The sequence below is a fragment of the Xenopus laevis genome, chromosome 2S, assembly GCF_017654675.1.
Source record: "Xenopus laevis strain J_2021 chromosome 2S, Xenopus_laevis_v10.1, whole genome shotgun sequence".
NCBI lineage: Eukaryota > Metazoa > Chordata > Amphibia > Anura > Pipidae > Xenopus > Xenopus laevis.
In genome coordinates, this window is record NC_054374.1 from 40676310 (window position 1) to 40698191 (window position 21882).

Consider the following 21882-nt stretch of genomic DNA (forward strand, 5'->3'; position numbering starts at 1 on the left):
TAAATGTCTGAGCTATTAATCATATAGTAACTGCCCCACCTCTATGCCTGAGACATAGAGGTGGGGCAGTCAGTTGCTTTCACTTTCCATTCAGCACTTCCTAGATATCACTGCCCTCCCCACATCCCCCCTCCGTTCTAACACTCTATAATTGTGTAGGTCGCTGTGTGTGGGCATTAGGTCCCCCATTCTGGTGCATACAAAAGATTTAGGTGTGATACACAACTTTTCTTAATAACAGTGTCCACAAAATGGCTCCTGCCTGCTTGCTGTGATTGTGTAACTCCAAGACTAAACGAAACACAATTTTATTTTACTCAACTAACATGTTAGAAAAGAATTTAGAATTACTTCTTAGGGTGACAGGTCCCCTTTAAAAATTACTCCAAATGCAGTTCGGCAATCAAAAGCAGGAAAAAAAATCTAAATCTAAAATGCAATAGATGTATTTTACACTCTCCGTATGAAATAATGCCTGCGTGTTAGAGCTCAAACAGTGTACCCCTCCCTCTTTCAAAACAATATTCATATAGCTTGCTGTATTACTCAGTGTGCCATAAGAATCACATGCAGAGTACATCAGGCTCCCAAACCAATGATAGGCTATTGGCATGACAAGAACTTTAGGTACATTTTAGCTAAAACTGACTTTGCTAAACTTAATGAGAAAATGTATAATTGGCTCACCACATGCACAAAATTGTGTTGCTATCGGTGCCCTGACTGTGTCACATCCAGATGACTTTAATCTGAATTTCCCCAGCCACACACAGGAAAATGTTTTAGCATTTCACATAGACTTTCCTATACTTCTTCCTATGTGGTATATATATGTGTGTCTCTGTGGCCCCATATACATGTACAAGACAATCACCATGTAAAAAGACCGTATTAGGAAACACAGGTTAGCAATCAGCACAGGAGCCCATGCATGTTGCAAATACGATCTTTCCTGAGATCAAAGGGAACTTTGTTGTTTTTTTCTACCAATGTTAAAGGACCTGTTACATAAATTATATTTTATAAAAAATTAGTTTCTTTGTAATGAAAAAAAAACCACCAAGACAGTTTTAACTTTTAAATCGCAAAGCTTTTATTAAGAAATGACTTACCGATTCTCTGCATGCGCTCCTCTTCAGATATGGCGACAGGGCGACAATCCATTGTGCAGCGCTCGATTTCTCCTACCTGCATTATATAGGAGATAGCCAGGGAGGAGAAATCAAGCACCGCTTTTATTCATGCAAATTTAATCATTGGGACCGGAGCAATGAGGATTGGTGCACACGAAATGTAAAAAACTATTTCATCTCCTGCACATCCCTAGTGTTTCTGAACTAATATGGGTGCAGTTTAGCAGTATGCCGGCCCCCTTAAATTCTGCAGCCCTTGGCCTAGGCCTTTCCACAAATCTGGGCCTGAGCACAGGGACTGGTAAAAGCAGGGATGTAAAGCAAAGCACAGCAGGATTAAACAGCAATAAGAAAACATTTATTCCATCAAAAACGTAATCCACCAAGTAGGAAACTAATTTCTAAGTACATTCAAGTAGCAGCTACTGATCTTCAGGTGCGAAATATCGTATAGGTCAGTGGTCCCCAACCAGTGGCTCAGGAGCAACATGTTGCTTACCAACCCCTTGGATGTTGCTCCCAGTGACCTCAAATCTGGTGCTTATTTTTGAATGCAAGGTTTGGGGGAATGTTTTTGTTGAAAAAAACAGGTGCACTGCCAAACAGAACTTCCTGTAGGCTGCCTGTTCACATAAGCCTTAACGAATAGCCAATCACAGCCCTATTTGGCACCCCCAGGCACATGTTTCATGCTTGTGTTGCTTCCCAACTCTCTTTACATTTGAATGTGGCTCACAGGTAAAAAAAGGCTGGGGATCCCTGCTTGCTAAAACTGACAACTGGAGATCAGTAGGGCATGGATATTCTTGCAATTCTTGCTTATATAAAGAGCAATTATGCTCTTTATATAAGCAATCCTCCTTGTACAGGTGTTTCAGGTAAGCACAGGAAGAAGCAAGGAGAGTCAGCCTGGTGTTTATACCCAAAAATGTCCACAAATAGTGCACTTTCTAAATAATGGACCACTGCCATTCTTTTCTTTGTACCATGCTATAATTTGTGCCACCTTGTGCATCTATTTCCAATCCCGATTGGTGCCATTTATTTTCCAACAATCTTTTCTTTCCATTTTTACCGTACTGTTCTCAGCCTAGTTTCACAGTGGGCAAATCATCCCTCTACCTTCTTACCAACTTTGACTGTATGACAGTCCTTGAGGTCTATATGTTTTGCAATGTATCAGTGCTGCCCAAAAGGTCTGGTTTCTGGCACCTAGAGGAAAATGTAATAAAAGTAGCACATTCTGCATCAGGTCTGGCAGCTCAGTGCTATCAATATAATGTTTGCTTTGAATCAGGAGGCAATTCTTTTTTTTTTTTTTTAAACTTTGTTTGTGTTTTGATAATAAACACTAGAAAAGCAGGACAAGAGTTACAAATAGCTACAAAGCATGTTGCATTATTGTTAATAAACAAAAATTTTAATAAATGAACATTAAAAAAAAAGAAAAGAAAATTAAATAAATAAAAGTATTAAAAAAAAAAATTAAAACACCGCAGTACAGGTAGTTTAACAATAGTATCTTTTGTTTGAGATTGTAGATTGATACTAGGGATGCACCGAATGCAGGATTCGGTTTGGGATTCGGCCAGGATTCGGCCTTTTTCAGCAGGATTCGGATTCGGCCTAATCCTTCTGCCCGGCCAAACCGAATCTGAATCCTAATCTGCATATGCAAATTAGGGGTGGGGATGGAAATCACGTGACTTTTTGTCACAAAACAAAGAAGTAAAAAATGTTTTCCCCCATCCCTAATTTGCATATGCAAATTAGGGTTCGGATTCGGTTTGGTATTCAGCCGAATCTCTTGCAAAGGATTTGGGGGTTCAGCTGAATCCAAAATAATGGAATCGGTGCATCCCTAATACTATACTCAGCTGGCCCACTCCTCATCATATTTAGGTCTGGTGTTATAGTGAATGGCTCCATTCTGTATGAGTTAATAGATCTGGTTCAAATTCTGTGACTTTTATTATTCCAACAGTGAGGTATTTTTAGCAAACAGTGCTCTGTTCAACAATGTATTTTATTCCCATGCAGGGTTCCTAATGCCCTTAATAATGTATCACTAATTTATTGATACACTGGGCTGTCTCTTTCTGCTATACATAAGGGCCAGCATTGCTCCCCCTAAGGACAATAAAATATTCTCACACCAATTAGATATATGGCAATACTAAATGGTATAGGTTTGTATACAGGCCCATGTTTAAAATAAGGATGGACTGATGCATAGGCACAGGATGATTTTGGTCTATAGGAGGCTAATTAAATGCATTTTCTACATGGATTACTGTAGTAGTATGCCATCTCCATATCCATGTATAATATTGCAGAACACATGAGAGGATAAATGAAAGACAGTTCCAGGAACACATGGCAGGAAGAATACAGTGCAAATATTATACATATTAACATATTTAGGAAAAATGCAGTGCCTGTTTTTACTTTCCAGGAAGTACCTGTTCCATGTATAATACCAGATTTACTTGTATTGACTACTTTCCTAATGTCTTCACTTATATTATCCACCTTAATTATGTACTCAGATATTGAAATTTGTAGCATCTTACCTCCCTAAATGTCTTGCCTAAAGAAAAAACATCCTAGCAGGGATCTAGTAAAGGTTTTTATAATTGGATCCGTTATCTGGAAACCCATTATCCAGAAAGATCCGAATTACAGAAAGCCTGTCTCCCGTAGACTTCATTTTATTCAAATAATCCACATTTTTTCTTTTTCTCTGCAATAATAAAACAGTACCTTGTACTTGATCCAAAGCAGAACCAGCCTGTAGGGTTTATTTAATGTTTACATGATTTTCTAGTAGACTTAAGGTATAAAGTTCCAAATTACAGAAAGATCCATTATGCGGAAAGCCCCAGGTCCCGAGCATTCTGGATAATTGGTCCCATACCTGTATTACATAACTATGTGACATGTAGGGACCCCAAAATCAAAGTTGCACTTATTCAGTTGCTGGAAAGCTTTGCTAAGCTTGTAGCAGAAGGGCCACTAGCAATGATAGAGAGCTGGACCCCTAAATCAGAAAGTGTGGGTTCAGTATAGAGGGAGGCTATAGTCAAACCCTCAAGCAGCTGGTTGGCTGTTGATCCTGCAACGATCGTAGGACTGACATGACAGTGTATCTGACTGTTACTAAGAGGGTTATCATCCCCTCTGATGGTCAGCAAGGGCTATGCTGTGTGGCCATTATATATATACTATGCTCTGCTTGCGAAACATCTTGGCACCCTAGGATTGGGCCTTTGTGGCCTTTTCCCAAATCTGGGCCTAATAACGGCAATAAAGAATGTTTCAGCATAACGTTGCCAGTCCCCTCTAATAATTGCTTTTGATGCAGTAGAAAAGAACAGTCTGTCAAACACATGCTATCACATGGCTGTTGATCCTGCAACGATCGTAGGACTGACATGACAGTGTATCTGACTGTTACTAAGAGGGTTATCATCCCCTCTGATGGTCAGCAAGGGCTATGCTGTGTGGCCATTATATATATACTATGCTCTGCTTGCGAAACATCTTGGCACCCTAGGATTGGGCCTTTGTGGCCTTTTCCCAAATCTGGGCCTAATAACGGCAATAAAGAATGTTTCAGCATAACGTTGCCAGTCCCCTCTAATAATTGCTTTTGATGCAGTAGAAAAGAACAGTCTGTCAAACACATGCTATCACATGGGGCTTTCATCAGCTAGATTTAATTAGAATTAGAGAGAAAGCATCTTAATAATATTTAGACTATACGTCAGTTAGGGAAATAGGGAGCTTAATGGGATTAAACAGAGAAATATGAGCAATCTCACTGCAGTTGATACAAAGAAGTAACAGCTCTACACAAGCAAACAAGAAACCACCCACATTGCCCACACTCTAATCTGTTTGTTTAATAACATTAATGTGATTTATTTTGGAGGATATCTGAATCTCTGAGCAGACTCTGGCTTCAAGCCACATTAATAAGCACTAGTGTCATGTGCCTGGTGAAAGAGCTGAAAGGCAAGATTAGACCTAATATTATTAAGCCAGTTATAGCAGGATATTATATTTATACAAAGAAAGGCAGCAGTTAGTTCCTGGAAACCAGGAAACCATACATTTCCTCCCTATTAATTGGCAAGGCATTGTTATTGCTGCCTAAACCTAAGGAGCTACATATGGAAACTGGACCTTCATTTAGAAATTAAAGAGAGAAAGCTGTTTCAATCGCCCAGTATTCAGTCACTTTATGTATGCTTATTTATCATATTATTGCACTGCATTAAATTAAATGGCATTTTCCCAGGCAATTTAAGGCATTAAAGGAATTATTCAGTATACAAAAAAAAACTGGTGTTGGGCACTTCTCAGCTGTCTTTGTCATCTCATTCAACTCTCCTGTGTCATTGGTTATAGAATTTATCATTTTTAGACGGTCTCCTATAATACATGTGCCCAGTTTGTCATTGGTGTTATTCCCATTATGATTGTGGAAAAACTGATTACGTGATACTCAAAGCTGTTTCAGTCCCCCAGATTCAGTCTTTCCAGGATGTACTGAATTTGATATTATTCCTTGTCTGAGATTCAGTCTTTCCAGGATGTACTGAATTTGATATTATTCCTTGTCTGAGGCATATTTAATAAAATTGCTGTACACACTATCTATTCTATACTGTATCATTTCAGAATTCAATTCAGTTTTATATTAAAGCCTACATATGGATTCAGAGGTTTCTGATAGGAGGCAACACAAATGTAAACCTTGCTTTCACTGTGAAAAAAGTCATTTAATTCTGAATATACCTTGTCTGGATTTATGTTCTGCCAGGTGTGTCTGATCGGCGACTGCGTGGGAGGAATTTTAGGGTTTGACGCCCTTTGTTACAGTGGTAAGACTCCTGGGGAGAGCCAGAACAGTAGCAGAAGAGGAAGCTGCAGCAGCATTCAGGTAAAGTAAACTGCAGGGCAGTTACATAATGACCTCTTTGTCTAATGAAAGTGCAAAACGACCCCTTACAACTTCATGGGTGCCTGTGGGACTTAGGAGAGGTGTTCATTAAGATACTGCTAAGCTAAGGGTAACGTCCCGGCTACAATCACTTTTTTAAAATAAATTACTGCTGATTTAATCTGTCCTAACACAGGTATGGGATCTGTTATCTGGAATACTCGGAATTACCGAAAGGCCATCTCTCATAGACTCCATTTTATCTAAATAATCCACATTTTTAAAAATGATTTAATTTTTCACTGTAATAATAAAATAGAGTATGTTGTTGTACATGATCCAAACTAAGATATAATTAATTCTCATTGGAAGCAGAACCATCCTATTGGGTTTATTCAATTTTTACATGATTTTTTTAGTAGTCTTAAGGTATTAAAGATCTGTTATCCAGAAAGTCCTGAGCATTCTGGATAACAGGTGCCATACCTGTAATATTGTATGAATGGCGCATGGGTGTTTTTCGGCTTGCCAGTACAAATATATTTATTGTAAAGTAATTATTATTGAAGTGCTTGTAGAAAACCTCAATATAACTTTAAATAAGTCTTTTAAAAAAACCCATTTACCCTGCATGTTGCACCTATCCTGAAACTGTGTGGGGAATTGGTAGGGAAATCTCTCTGACACAACAGTGACAAACTTCCCATCTCTACCCTTTATATCATCTGAAGGTTAAAACAGCTCAACTATCATGCTCAGTGTGATTCCCATTAAAGTAACAGTCAACACTTAAGCACTAGGTCATATAGCTAGGAGGCTAGTCTTTGCCATGCTGGCAAACCATTGGGATAAATGCATGTCAAATTTTTTAGATGTCTCATTTGTCAGACATTACTAGACCTTCCGTATACATTACAGATTAGTTTTTGTTTTTTTATGACAACATGACTATAACAGCTGGAACATTTAATTAAACCATTCTAGAAGCTAATCAACTTAAATATAATGACATTCAGTTCTATATCTGATTATTTATGGTGCTAGAAAATGTTCACAGTTTTGCCAGCTTTGGGAAGCGAGGTGTCAACCTTTTATTTAAATAAAGCAAGTGGTTGTTTCATTCCAGGCTTTTATGTACAGTATGCCATAGATTTGATTTGAAACATATAACATTAATGTAATAATAAAGTCACACGTATGTCCTCTTTCCTTAAGCCCAAAAATCTATTCAAACATACGTCTGTTTCTTTTATTTATCCTCTGTCCTCTATTTTGGGGTAGAGAGTAGACTTCCTAACAACAGCTTCTATCTGTGTTACAAGGAATGGAAGAAACCCAGACAGTGTTAATTTTTTTTAACATTATATGAAACCTTTTAGCTCTACTCACCTGTTTCTTTAAAAGATTTTCAGGAGGTTTTAGAACAGTTTTTATAATGAACAAATCCGAATTGTCCCATCATCCCCAAGTGAATGTTTTGTGGAAACAAACTCACTATTAACTCTGCTTATCTCTATAGGATTATCCACTGACTAGATTTATCAGAGAACATTCTAATAATGTAGTTTCATTTGTTTTGCCTTTGTGGTCTTTTTCACACAGGGAGTAGAGTTCCACAGTCCAACATGTGTAGGGAGAGTTAGAGTTTTCCCAGACTGTGTGATAGCTGTTGAACATCCTAAATTGTGACTCCAATTATAAAAACATTGTGTTGTTGTATATTGCTGTTAAGATGATCAAAGCAATGAAGTTAATGAGGCAAAACCTTTCTATGAAAGGTAAGGTTAGGGGTTTTCTTGTCCTTAAAGTATTTTAGCAAATTGTGTTTTCATTTGCTGCAAAAGTGGGTAAAAGTTCAAGGCAGTGGACATCACCGTATTGTTTTGTAGGGCACTCAAAGACCAGTCCTCCAGGCAGCAGTAGCAAAAAAAGTCTTTATTAGAGTACAAGTGTGGATTACAGCCGTACGCGTTTCGTGTTCTCACAGCACTTAATCATGAGCCTATGATTAAGTGTTGTGAGAGCATGAAATATACATATATAGGTTAGTGATCAGTGTGGGAACTCCAGTGTAGTAGGACTCATGATAGTGTATATTCTCTTGGACACTTGTGGTGACCTATTATACTTGTAAGTGCATTACTGAATCTATTTCCTCATCTATTATTGTACTTAGGAATTACCACATTTGTTTAAGTTCATGATTAAGGACCACAGGCAAACTTTATATTGAGGTTGTACTTCAACTAGATCGTCTTTCCTCCAGATACTTATGGCGAGGGCCCATCTGAGGGAAGTTGCGATGTACCAGTGCTGTGCTGGTGAGCATGTTTCTTAAAGTAGACATTATAGAAACTTTTGCCTCAAGTACTTGATAAATCAGAGGATGTCTGCAGCTCCTCTGGATGATTATTTTTTGTTTCACATATTCTAATGCCAAATGCTGGTGTCAGGATGAAGCAAATCTATAAAATTGACTTAGGCATTTGGATCATGTCATGCATTCTATTGACTTGATATATAATTAGCTATTGTGCAGTAGAAGGCAGACTTCCTTGACTATGTAACATTCCTACTTTGTCCAAGGGAATAAAACTACGCAATATAACAGCAGGGGCTTGTCTGTGTCTGTTGTGTGCTTAAATTGACACTTCTTTAACCAAGGATAGATCACTAAAGCTGTACTCAGCAGTGGGGGGGGCTGCCTTTTTATACCTTTTGTATTTGTATAATATTTGGCCCCTGATGAAGACCACCTATGTGGTCGAAACGCGTAGGGCAACCTGCTATTATATAAGTGTTTAATAAAATAATTTTTGTATCTTTGTTTAAGACTGAGTGTGCAATCCTTATTTTTTTGAGGGGGGAGCAGAAGTGAGTCTGAGGGACGGATGCACCTTCCAAGGGGGACATGGCCTTGGGGCACCCAACTAGCAAATCTGGAGTGTTGGACTGAAATGCTGTGGGCCCACCTGGAACCCAACCTCTAGGGCAGGGGTCCCCAACCTTTTTTACCCGTGAACCACAATCAATTGTAAAAAATAAAATTTGGTGTGCCAAATAAGGGCTTTGATTAGTTTATTTGGTAGCCCCTATTTGAAGGCTCTGTACTGTTTGGCAGTACAACTTGTTTTTATTCACTAAAACTTGCCTCCAAGCCAGGAGTTAAAAAATAACAACCTTCTTTGAGACCACTGGGAGCAACATCCAAGAAGTTGGTGAGCAACATGTTGCTCTCGAGCCACTGGTTGGCAATAACTGCTCTACGGCCTCCCTCTGACCGATGTAGACAGGTCCAGAGTGGGATTCACAATAGGCCCTGGCATTCCAAGTACACGGAGGCCCAAGCAGCCCCCCAACAGCCCAATAAATGAATGGCAACCTACAGCAGCCCCTCTGACATTTGCCAGAACCCACAGATTGCCAGTCTGGGCCTGGCTGTAGACCATCGCAGGTCCTGTGACACACATCGCACCAAGAGAACTTCCTCACTTGCTGCCCCACCATTGAACACTTTAGCAAGGGCCCTGGTGCCAGGTAGCTTGCAGATAGAAAGCAAAACCAGCGGGATTTTTCCCATATCCCAGTGGGTCAGTCATGATCTGGCATAGTTTACTAAAAATTTAGATTGAAAATTGTCAGTGTGGGAAAAGTCTCAACAAAATGGTGCGACGGTTCGAATTGTGTGACTTTTTTAAATTGTCGCCCTAAAAACTCGAATTATTCAGATTATCGAACGAAAACAAGCATCAAACAGCCCGAAACTCTTGACATTCATGAGGGCAAAAAAACATCTGCCATTAACTTTTACATGACTTTCAAAGATTATTAGCTGAAGTATTTTAGGATTTGGCTTTTTAGCAGCTTCCATTTATAATAAATCTCTAAAAATGTCAGGTTTTTTTCCCTCTAAAAATTTTCCCCTTAAAAACTCAACCAGAAAAACTTAAAGGTTTAATAAATAGGCCCCATATGGTCAGATGTAGATGCATGAAGAAACAACACATTCTGAATTGGTCAGATCCGACTTTACATTGTAGCTATAGGGGGATCAGATTTTGCAGGATCCTACAAATCTCATGCTGTTGTTTGGTGTTGCATGACAAGATCAGATAAAATCTGACCCACTAAATCTCCTGTGTAGTTTTACTCTAATCCTAATCCAACAGTATAAGTAAAAATATGCCTCTTTCCTAAATTGGTGTAAGCACACTAAGAGGCCCATTGATCAATGTCCGAATTTATCTCATTATTTTCTGAAAACTACTCTGACCAAATCCGCACAGGTTTTTTCTCCTTATATATCAATACATTTTCCTGAAAATTTCCAGTGCAGGAAAAAAACAGAAAAAAATTGTTAAAAACCAAAAACAAATCATACTAATTTTTGGCATTTTCCACCCGAAAACTTTTTTCAGATTTTTGCCCGAAAACCACAACATCTTTGGATTATTGCACAAAACCCAGCGCAGATCAAGATATCTTCAGGACTTCTCCCATTGACTTATATGCAACCTTTGGAGGTCTGAGATGCCGGATTTTTAGATTTGGACTTTTCCATCCTCGGGGTATAATAAATCCCAAAAAAATAGTTTTTTTTTCCACTAAAAATTCAGATCTTATAGTAAAAACAGAGAATCTTTTCAGGTTTGTGACATTTGAACTTTATTAAAGAACCCCATTAGGGTGGTCATACACGGGCATATTAAAGCTGCCAATATCAGTTAACCTTTAGACCAAATCGGCAGCTTATCTGCCTGTGTAGGGGGCGTTCCGACAGGTCTCCCTGATCGATATCAGGCCGAAAAATCAGGTTTGATCTTGCCAAACATGCAGATCTTATCTTGTATGGCCACCTTTACAGCGCAATACTGCTTGTAAATTTAAATTAAGCCACCAAACTGTTAGCCTATTCCTTAATTATGGGTCACTTGGACTCCTCTCCTGCACTTGTTAAAGGGAACACAGTTCTGTCTCCTCCTGCAAGATGGTAGGTCACTAGGCGGTTTTTGTTGCCTTGTTGTTACTAGGAACCTGACTGGAGGTTAGTCAAGTACATTGACTCATTTTCACGAGACCCCTGGTCATTTTGTTGCATGCTCTGTAAATTTATAAAATTTTTTAACTGATTAACAAAAAGCTGTGACTGTTAATTATCCGCCTTCTGCATGTGATATGATTCTATTTACCTGGGGATAGCTTTTTTATTCACTTGTTCTCTAGTCTGTTGGAGGAAAACACATCAGCTATCTATTCTGTTCATTCTGTCTAGACAACGTTCCTTGCGCAACTCATGGTTATGTACAAACACACAAATGGTTTGTCTTTTCCCAGTAACCCATAGCAACCTATAAGCTCATTGGTTTTATTAGTTTAGAGCAATTTGGAATAATGAAATAAAACATCTGCTTTGAGAAACTCAAAAATATAAGTTAAAAAGTAAAATATAATAATCAGTCTTAATGTAGCTGTTAGGGAAAAAAATATTAAACAGGGAAACAAAATGAGGGATAAGAGACTGACAATGGGAAAGTGCTAGAAGTATTACCTTTTATACCCTGATGTTATTTTGCCTACAAAATAGGAATTCAAAGCAATAGCCAAATACATGTACTGTAGTTCTATTCTTTGTCTGACATCATCAAAAGAATTGAACTGAAAAAATGTGCTTTTCACTATGTAATACTCTTTCTTCAACAGGTATTGCATTGCAATTCTTTAAGTGTACATAATGCACTTTTAAAGTGGCATGCACTTTTGGCACTGGAACTTTTTCAGTAAGAAGTTTTATAATGTACATTGTGCATAGGTGCAAACTACTTCCAGTAGTTTAAGTTGTTGCTACACGGTTTCTGGATTCACAAAATCGGTATATTTTATTACATTTTTATTATTTTTTGATAGAATTCACGACTGCATTACTCTTCTGGGATCCTGAGTTTGATTCCAAGCTAGTCATTATCTGCCAGGCAGATGAAGTGCTCCTAAAGAAAAACCCTACCATGATAGGGACCTGACCATATACATGTTAGTGGATAGTGCTGTGTATCATGTCAGCATTACATTCATTAAAGATTATAATATTTTTTAGGAAACCCACATTGGTCAGTTGCTAAAACATTTTGTAAAAACAGTTTAATATAATAGTGACTCATAAAGAATAAAGGTTACATTTCTTTCAATACCCTAATTTTGAATACAAGCAAAAAAAAGCAAAATGACTGTGTACTAAATCATAAAAGGTGAAGGTATTAAGGGTATGAAAGCATGCCAGCCTCTACCTTATTCTTTTCATACAGTACCTTATTCTTTTCATACAGTCTGTCTCAGTGTTACAGATCTCTCTGTGGAAAGCTGGATAATTGTCTACTGTTGGTTCTATATATCCAGTAATTGAGACAGGGAAGAAACATATTTTGGACAAGATCTTTGAACTTGTCCTGGATCCCACATTCAATTTACAGGAGATATCATTATGTTCATGTTCAGCAGCTCACCATTTTACCTTTCCATTTATTTAGTAATAAGCTGCCATTTGTTAGCAGATGCATTTATAAAAAAACAATAAAAAGTAATAATGTAACAAAGGTTTAAGAAATTACATTCCCAAACAAGTGGTACCTAAATGCATCTGCAAGTTTCCATATATTTAAATATGATTAGAATGACAAGGAAATGAAGCAGTTAACTTTGTCATTTGTCTGCCCGTAGGGAATAGAATATATCTTCAGATGTAAAATGTCATAGTGTTAGACAGAGTAGCTTATTCTAATAACATGCTGAATAAAGAAGATGCATGGCAAAACACTGATGGAGATTGGAATACACTGTAAATAAGAAAATAAAAGAACATAATGCAGGAAAGTGGATAATGCTGGTTAGATCATGTAAATCCCTACAAACATCTAAAGGGGAATCTAGGCTTTCTCTGTCTTACTCATTGGAAGGAAGGGTTATAAAATTACCAAAAAGGACTTTGTATTTCCCCCCATTTAAAAAACAAACCCGTTTGTCCAATTCAAAACAGTGAATACGAATAAATGCACAGCATGACCAATTAGCAACGTGTAGCCTTCAGCTTGACAATATTAACAATAAATATCTAATAAGAACAAATAAAAAATCTGCAAGGAAAGGGCTGCAGATATAGGACCCCTAAGTAGCACTCATGTCTAGCCTGCCCATTGAAGCCTCCATTATGTTTAGTCCAACCCAACCTGTACTGAGCTTACAGTTTCATTGCTGTTCCTGTGGGTGCAAGGGATAGACAGTTGCAGAATTAGTTCCTGCAGCTCCCCTCCAACCTTTCCAGAATTTAAATATTTAAAGGAGAAACAAATCCCTTATTACAAAAACCCTACCCCCACCCCACATAGACCATCCCTCCCTCCTCGCCCCCAGCCTAGCTGCTACCCTGGGCAAATGCCCCTAACTTCTTAATTACCCCTCAGTGCAGATTCAGGGATTGGAGTTCACAGCAGCCATTTTCCGGGTCTTCAGGAAACCTGAGAATGAGACCGGAGGAGTGGCGCATGCGCACTTGGAGCAATTTCCTATCTTGTGACAACTGCGAATGTGCCAAAATGGACAGAAATTGCCGAAGAGCCGGAAAAAGACACGAAGACCTGGAATATGGCTGCCGTGAACTCCAATCCCTGAATCTGCACTGAGGGGTAAGTAAAAAGTTAGGGGCATTTGCCTGGGGTAGCAGCTAGGCTGGGGGGGTCGATGTTGGATAGGGGTGTTGGATTTTTTTAATAAGGGGTTTGTTTCTTCTTTAAGGCAGCTTCCCCATTTCCTCAGTTAACTAAATAATTAAAATTCTGTCTTGCCAGGATTTTTGTACTTTCTCTTCCTGTGTGTTTTATTTCCATTTAACCAATAAGTCACTTTGTCCTGCAATAGTTGCATACTTCTTAGTTTTAATTCTATGTATTATATCGATTTTGTTGTTCTCAGTGCCAGATGTTTTGAACCTGTTTGTCGGGTTGGAATTTGTCCAACCAATTGTGCATTAGGGTTGGGTGCTGTTTGGGTGCTGGTTAGACTGGAGAAATACACTCCTCCACTGCTCCTGAAGATTTCTTGTCTTGGAAACTGAGGCGTGTACAGAGCAAGAAGACAGGTCAGGTGCGAGTCCCACAATGGAAACATTTTGCAGGCTAGGGTTGAGTGCGGGTTAGACTAGGTCACAGGTTGAGTTTTTCCTGGTTCCCTGGTCTCACTAGAGACCTTTTTCCTTTTGCAGCAAAAGACTGCTATTATTATTAATCTTATTCATGCCTGTTGGCATGTTGAGCAACTGGAATTGCGAAAACAGTTTTGGAGTTTTATCAAGAGCTGTGGTCGATTTTTCTCCCATAAGATTGTCCAAGTTGTCCAGAACTTAGTTCATGAATGGCAGACACGGTCATCATGGTCCTACTCTGCTGTAGTCAACCCTGCCACAACACTGTGCTGGATATATATTGGAGCAAGTCAGTCAAAGCCACCGTAACATGTGAAGTGTATTCAGTTATTCCACAGATATATCACAACACTTGTATCTGTACTGAATCACTCTCCCTCCATGGATTTAGCAGGTGTGTACATCTTTTGATGGCCAAATACCTACTGAGTAACCGGACTGCCATCTACTGGCAAATACTTTTTTCTAACAGAGCTGTGTTGTCCTAAAAAGGATATTGATAAATAGAAAAAAAAAAAGAGACTTAAATAAAAAGATACAAATACAGAGTTATACCAGCAAAGTCAAGATAGACAAAAGGAAGTTGTTTCCTCACCCATAGAATAGGTACAATACAGACACAAATAGGAGAATAATCAGTTCAGCTAGGCATAGTGCAAGTTAAATCAGGTGCAAGTGACTAACCTCCACCACTCATGTTAGGTGGGTGTGCACCTGGTTTCATGTATTACTGTTTTTCAGGAAGAAACTGAAACAAGGGGCCCCTGGAACATGAGTGCTTTCATTGCTAACTATAATATTTCTAATGAAAAAGGAGCTGAGGTAACAATAGAAGACACTAACACTTATTTACAACATGGCTACATTGCAAAGATAAAAAACAGACAAAGCATCTACAGATGTACTTTTATGATATTTTAGATAGATATTTAGGGAGTCTCTTGGCCAGAAAATCTAAAATAAAAAAATAAATACCAACAGACTATCACATTTGGTTATGACTTAATTTTACTATTATCACTGGTAATGTCCAGCCTGCAGTGTTACAGTTATTGTCACTGACATTTGTGTTCAACAGCTGAAGGACTAGAAGATGGACAGCGAAGGTATTCTTTTTCTCAAGTTTGGCTCTCCAGCCACCCTGTATTGTCATGGGTCACATCATATATTATGGTGGCAAAGGATAATGTCCTTGGAGCATGGAACCAAACTTATATTATTATTAACATGTTTTTATAGAGTGCCAACATATTGTGCAGTGCTGTAAAATATAAGTACAATTTTTTTCTGACATTTAAAAAGCTACAATTTCTGCACAAAAAATTTATAAATATTTCGATTGTTTGAATATTTTCATAATTTCTTATTCAGAATGTTATTTGTACATTTTTTTATTCACATTATGAACTTGACAGTTGAAGGGGGGGGGAGACAGACACAGTTTCCAAGGTGGTCAGTTATTGCTGTGCTGTATGGAGCCTAGAAGAAAATGTAGAAAATAGCTAGAATAAAGAATGACATTACCAGAGCTCTGCTTGCAGGCTTGATGGGTAGAATTACGCTTCCTGAGCCTGCTTACACCGTTATGGTTACACCCCATCATTACTGACTGTTTTATATTCCTCAGCATCTATCGCTGTGAGTTTTTGAGACAACTCTTTAGATACGGGCGTGAGGAAACATGTCATGTTTGATCACGACAAAGGATGGTGGAATAATTACTGCAAATATTCTGCTTGCTTAATAAACCATTCTTATAATATATTCCACCCTCTATAACTATTAGATGATTTAATACCTTGTGCACACTGCTAGCAAATATTTTTGCAAAGGTTAGGTGCAATGAGTGATAAACATTACAAATAAACTGCACAATGAATGTACAGAATTCTGAATAATGCTTGAAGCATTTAAAAAGAGATCTGTATTAAGCAAGATATGCCTGTCTTCTTTATACAGTAAGTGTTCTAATAAAAAATGCCTGTGTTGATTTTAACAGTTTTAACACTGATCCTGCATGTATTTAGTCTGTTACATACTGTACATGGAAGCTTCGTGACTTATGATTATGCACAGGTTCCATCCTTATCTGAACATGACTCCAGCAAACTGGCAAGTGATGCAGAGAAGCCATGCCAGTTTATCATTTTTGATCTTGAATGAGCAAAAAAAAAACAAAGCTACAAATCAGCCATAAAATGAGGGGCAATTGCATTTCAGCCCCACAAAGGAATTGCAAACTACAACCCCCACAAACCTATCATCACATCACTGACAATAGATTTTCCATGAAATCAATTTAAATTAATTCTATTGAAACATTATCACATTTCTCATGTATATATTGCTAAGGAACTTAAAGGGGAGCTGTCACCCAGACATAAAAGCTGTATAATAAAAATCGAAATTCAAATTAAACATGGAATCCTAATTCTTTTTTTTTTTTTAATCCACTCATAACTGTTGTAAACTAATTTAAAAATCTCAACTGTCAATCAAATATTGCCTGCCTCTCCTCTATGCCTCAGGAATAGAGGTGGAGCAGGCAATTACTTTCACTTTCCATTCAGACCTTCTTAGATGTCACTGCCCTCTCTACATTCCTCTTCTCTCTTTACCATTTAACTGTGTAACCAGTGCATCGGGATGACAACAGGTCCCCCATTCTGGTGCACAAATAAGATTTTGAGACAATGCAAGGCTTGCCTTCATAACAGTGTCCACAAAATGGCTGCTGCCTGCTTGCTATAATTATGAATTCATTGGGGCAAATTCACGAAGATTTGTAGTTGCGCCAGCGTCCGCTTCACCGCACTTCACCAGGAGTATTTTAGCCAGCGCTACGCAAATTCACTAAAGTCCGAAGTTGCGCTCAGGAGAAGCGTAAGGTTGCGAAGTTGCGCTGGTGTTAATTCACCAAGCAAAGCGAAGTTACGCTAGCGATGATTAATTTGCATACGGCGCAAAATTTAAGTTACAATGGAGGTATATGTAGCATCACTACACAAGCCTGGGAAACCTTCAAAACAGCAAATAAAATTTTTATTTTGCCCTACACATGTGCCCATTGTATAGTTAAGGTGCCATGAGTTAGGAAATGTAGGGGGGAAGGAGGTTAGCCCCAAAAAATTTTTGGATCTTTTTCAGCCTATCATCCATAAAAAAAGAAAAAACGTTTTTGGGACTTAGAAAATGTTTTAACTTTTTTTGAAGCAATCCCTATCTACTCTATTGCACTTCGCCTGGTCTGAGGTGGCGAAGGAAGTCTGGCGTAAAAGGTAGCGTTCAGAAAAATTTGCACATCAGTGAATTTGCGTAGTTATGTCCGTTGCGCAAATTCGCCAGGCGTAAGGGTGCGAAGTAACACTAGCGAATTTACGCCAGCATCCATTAGTGAATCGTCGAACGAAAATGCGCTATGCTAGCGAATTAACGCTAGCGTTAGGCGCTTCGTCCTTTAGTGAATTTGCCCATAGACAGAAGGAAACAATATTCAAATCATTTATTTACTGTGATTAAAGTTTATTTTGCATGACTGACTTGATAAAGTAGAATTTGGAATATTTTTTTGGATGACAGGTCCCATTTAACAAGTGGACATTATACAACTTTTAAGGGCAGATTTATTAAAGTCTGAGAGAGTTTTTTTTCAAGATGTTTGAGTTGTCATTCGTATTTTCTATATTTATTAACTAGAACTCTCCAATGCGAGTAATAGAATACAAGTTTTGAGAAGTGTGAACTCGAAATTCACATACATAAATCAGAAACTTGAAAGTTTTAAATCGAATTTGAGATTTATCAACTTTCTATCAAACTATATATTTAGCAACCCATTTTGTCGCCTGTTTTGACCTGCCAAGTTCCCTGAAAGACTACAATAATTAGTATTCCAAATAGTATAGTATATTCCAAATTCAGAATTTTACTTAAGCTGCATGGAATGCTGGGAAACAATGGTTTACCAATAAAACCCCTCACCTGATGCTATTTTAGTTTGAAGGAGAATGTTTGAAGTTAAGATGGCTTGGCAAGAAATTATAATCTGCCAGTAAGGCAGTAACAGCTACAGGAAGAGCAGCGGCACCAGGAGCAATATGCCCCTTTGATTCCTGCTATCCAAATAGCAAGTGATGAAACAATGGCTGCAATGGTGCAAAAATGGCTGCTGGAGGACTTCCTGTGTGAAAAAAATGACAGAAAAGGAAGTTCATTTAAATGTGGGGCAACCAAAACCTCAAATACACTCTCCAAGTAGTGCGATATAAAACTTGATTGAATAAAACCGTTTTGATCGAATTTACCCAATTCAACCTTATTCATAAATATGATCATAGTTGGTTAAAAAAAAAACTAATTTAAACGAGTTTCACATAACTTGAAATTCACAGGATAATAAATCTGCCCCTGAATTTACTTGTTTCATCCTCTTGTTATTGAATTCTTTTTGTATTTCTTTAGCACAGGATTTCTATACTAATATTTTCCTGTTTTCCATAAGGATAATTCCACACCACCTGAAGATAACAGCGTTGGATTACGAGGTACTAAGCGTCTTAGCAAAAGCAATATTGACATCTCAGGAGTCTTGGATAATGGGGCACCAAAACAGCCTTTGCTAAGGAAGCAGAGTGATTCATCAACTTATGACTGTGACACAATAACACAGCACCATGCTTTTCTGTCTAGGTAATTGTGAGTTTCATTGCTATAAATATTTATTTTTATGGGTCAGAATAATTTAATTGTATATACAGTAACAAGCTATGAAGATGTGAGGCCACCAGAATAAGCAAACTCATTATAAACATGGCAGTTAATGCCTGTTTCCGGTGTGAGATATGATAAAAGCACATCTATTATGCAATGCTGTCCAAGGTGCTGAATTAAATTAAATGCTTAGGGAGACAAGATGGCAAGATCCTCCTGCTGCTTAATGATGTTATATTTTATATTTGCTGCTTAGTGACATAACATCACAACTGATACATTTCTCTGCTTTTTTGTTTTTGGGTGGACGTCTCCTTGATGTCCACCCAAAATAACTCAGAATTGTGCCTTGAGTATAGGTAAAATAAATTCAAGTGCTAAAGGTCACAAATCTGCACCCATTGCTTATTTACCCAGTGTCTCGGGCATTGCTTCGGTCAGTGTCTTGTGCTGGATTAAAAATCTAGTCTCGGGTGCAAAATAAACTCACAACGGCCCTTTACTTACTGTCTACCATTGGCAAGGACAGTGACTGATCTGTTATGGCTAAACCTACCCAAAGTATACATTAATTTAACCTCCATGGAAAAAATAAACAAAGAGAGACAGCATTTACCAATCACAAGAAAAGGACCCATCGATAGTATAGCAAACGGAGAGATGCTATTGATCTAGCATATGATAAAAATGACTATACAGTATATAATTAATTTTGTTGCCAAACATAGTAGTTTGTCACTGATGACCCTTAGCCTTTTTATATAGCAGTACAATTATTCTGTCTCATTTTCCATGAAATCTCTGCAATAAAAAAAAACAATTTACTATGGGAACAAATAGTACTCGGTACAGAGAAAATTTCTGAGGTGAAAATGAAACACTACACTGTTTTGAAATTTACTCTGATTTATCTTTTTTTCTTCTGAAGTATCCATTCAAGTGTTTTGAAAGATGATATGGATTTTCCAAGAACTGGAAGCTCCAATCTCTGTGAAGTAATCATGGGACGGTTTGACTTCGAAGTATCAGACTTCTTCCTATTTGGTTCACCTCTGGGACTAGTATTAGCCATGAGGAGAACAGTTCTGCCTGGCTTGGATGGTAAGGATTAAAAAAACAAAAAAAACACTTGCCCCAAACTGATAAACTTGCTCTTCCTGCTAATCTACTTGCCATTCCATGCAGTTGATTCTGTAACATTCACAATGTGTATATATATATATATATATATATATATATATATATATATATATATATATATATATATATATATATATGTCCCACAGTGCCTGAAGGATCACACAACAGAGAGTGCTGATCCTCCATTCATATGTGTATATATAAATATATATATATTGTATATATATAAATATGATGTTTATATATATATATATATATATATATATATATATATATATATATATATATATATATATATATATATATATATTTATATAGTGGAGAAGATGCCGGGGCACTCATGAAAAGAAAGTCACTGAAGTAGCCGCACTCACAGGACTTACGGTATAAAAAAAGTTTTATTTTGTTGAAGGTGCAAGAACTTAGAATTCCAATGGAGGAACACTCCTACCAAAATTGTATTGTTTGCCTGGGTGCTGGTAACAAATAATAGCCCAACAAAGTACAGCAATCAACAGCTCAACAAAATACGTTTTTTTTTTAAATTTAATTTACAAACCCAAACATGGGTTTATTTCATGTTTACATGATTTTCTAGCAAACTTATGGTATGGAGATCCAAATTACTGACATGAGTCCGCTCATATGGAAAACCCCAGGTCCCTGGGCATTCTGGATAACAGGTCCCATACCTGTACTCCACTTAAGAATCTAACATTTTCTTTTCCATGAACCCTAACCCTTCTGAAGCTCTTGTAAAAACATTTCCATCACAATATACTTTTCTAAATGTGTGAGGGAATCCTATATATTGTATTCTAATTTAAGTGTAGTTGTATTAATATTCAAAATGTCAGTTTCAAATTACAGTAGAACCCCCATTTAAAGTTTTTCAGGGGGCCAGAAACAGGGAGAATGTAAAATCAGAGAGAACACATAAAATCAGGGGTTATAAAACAGAGGTTTCACTGTAAATTGCCCTAATTATTTAAAACTTGTCTAAAGCCAAAATTTTAAGTTATTTGGTGAAACCCAAATACTGTCCATGACTGGATAGGGCTTTATTGCACTGCAGCCATATTAATTTGGTTCAACACATTGTAAATATGGAATTAACCCATGTAACTGAGTGGGAATCAACTGTCTATTTGAATTTTAAAATACAGGTATGGCAGTTTTTTTTACAGAAAGCTCCAAATTAATCATATACACCATTCTATCCAAATAATCCAAATTTGAAAAAATTATTTCCTTTTTCTCTGTAATAATAAAACAGTACCTTGTACATAATCCAAATTACTGAAATACATATTATCCAGAAAGCCCCAGGTCCCAAGCATTCTGTATCTCTGTTTTCTGTTATGCAGTATTCAAAGGAACTTATCTTAATTTACTCAACATAATAATGCACTCAACATGAAGTTTATTTGAATTCCGAAATGTTTTAAAAACTTTAACTAAAATGTACATTTGCCCATATGCTTATAATAAGATTTAGTGCTATAAAACCATTAAAATATTCCTAAAAGCAGTTTTACTTACGTATGCATTGAGTGCTATTAGCTGATATATGCACTAAACCTTTTTCATTCTATTTAACACTTATTCAGTTCTGCAAAATGCCAGAATCCTGTTTCAGTGGTAAAGAAAAGCCTCTTGTATCTCTTGTAATGAACACTGTGGTTCCTGATATTTATTGACTGCTATTACATTCACGTGTCACTTGCTTGGACCATAAAAGTATTAATTGCACTTTGATTTGT

At 37.4% G+C, this 21882-nt stretch overlaps 1 protein-coding gene across 1 annotated transcript in view; it reads left to right on the forward strand.

Annotated features, from left to right (window-relative positions):
- Positions 1–21882, forward strand: part of pitpnm3.S (PITPNM family member 3 S homeolog) — a 251653-nt gene that overhangs the window by 188495 nt on the left and 41276 nt on the right. Inside the window, exons 7-9 of the mRNA XM_041583703.1 lie at positions 5962–6081; positions 18771–18958; positions 19908–20080. Coding sequence (XP_041439637.1) covers positions 5962–6081; positions 18771–18958; positions 19908–20080 — 481 coding nt within the window. The remainder of the gene's footprint in view (positions 1–5961; positions 6082–18770; positions 18959–19907; positions 20081–21882) is intronic.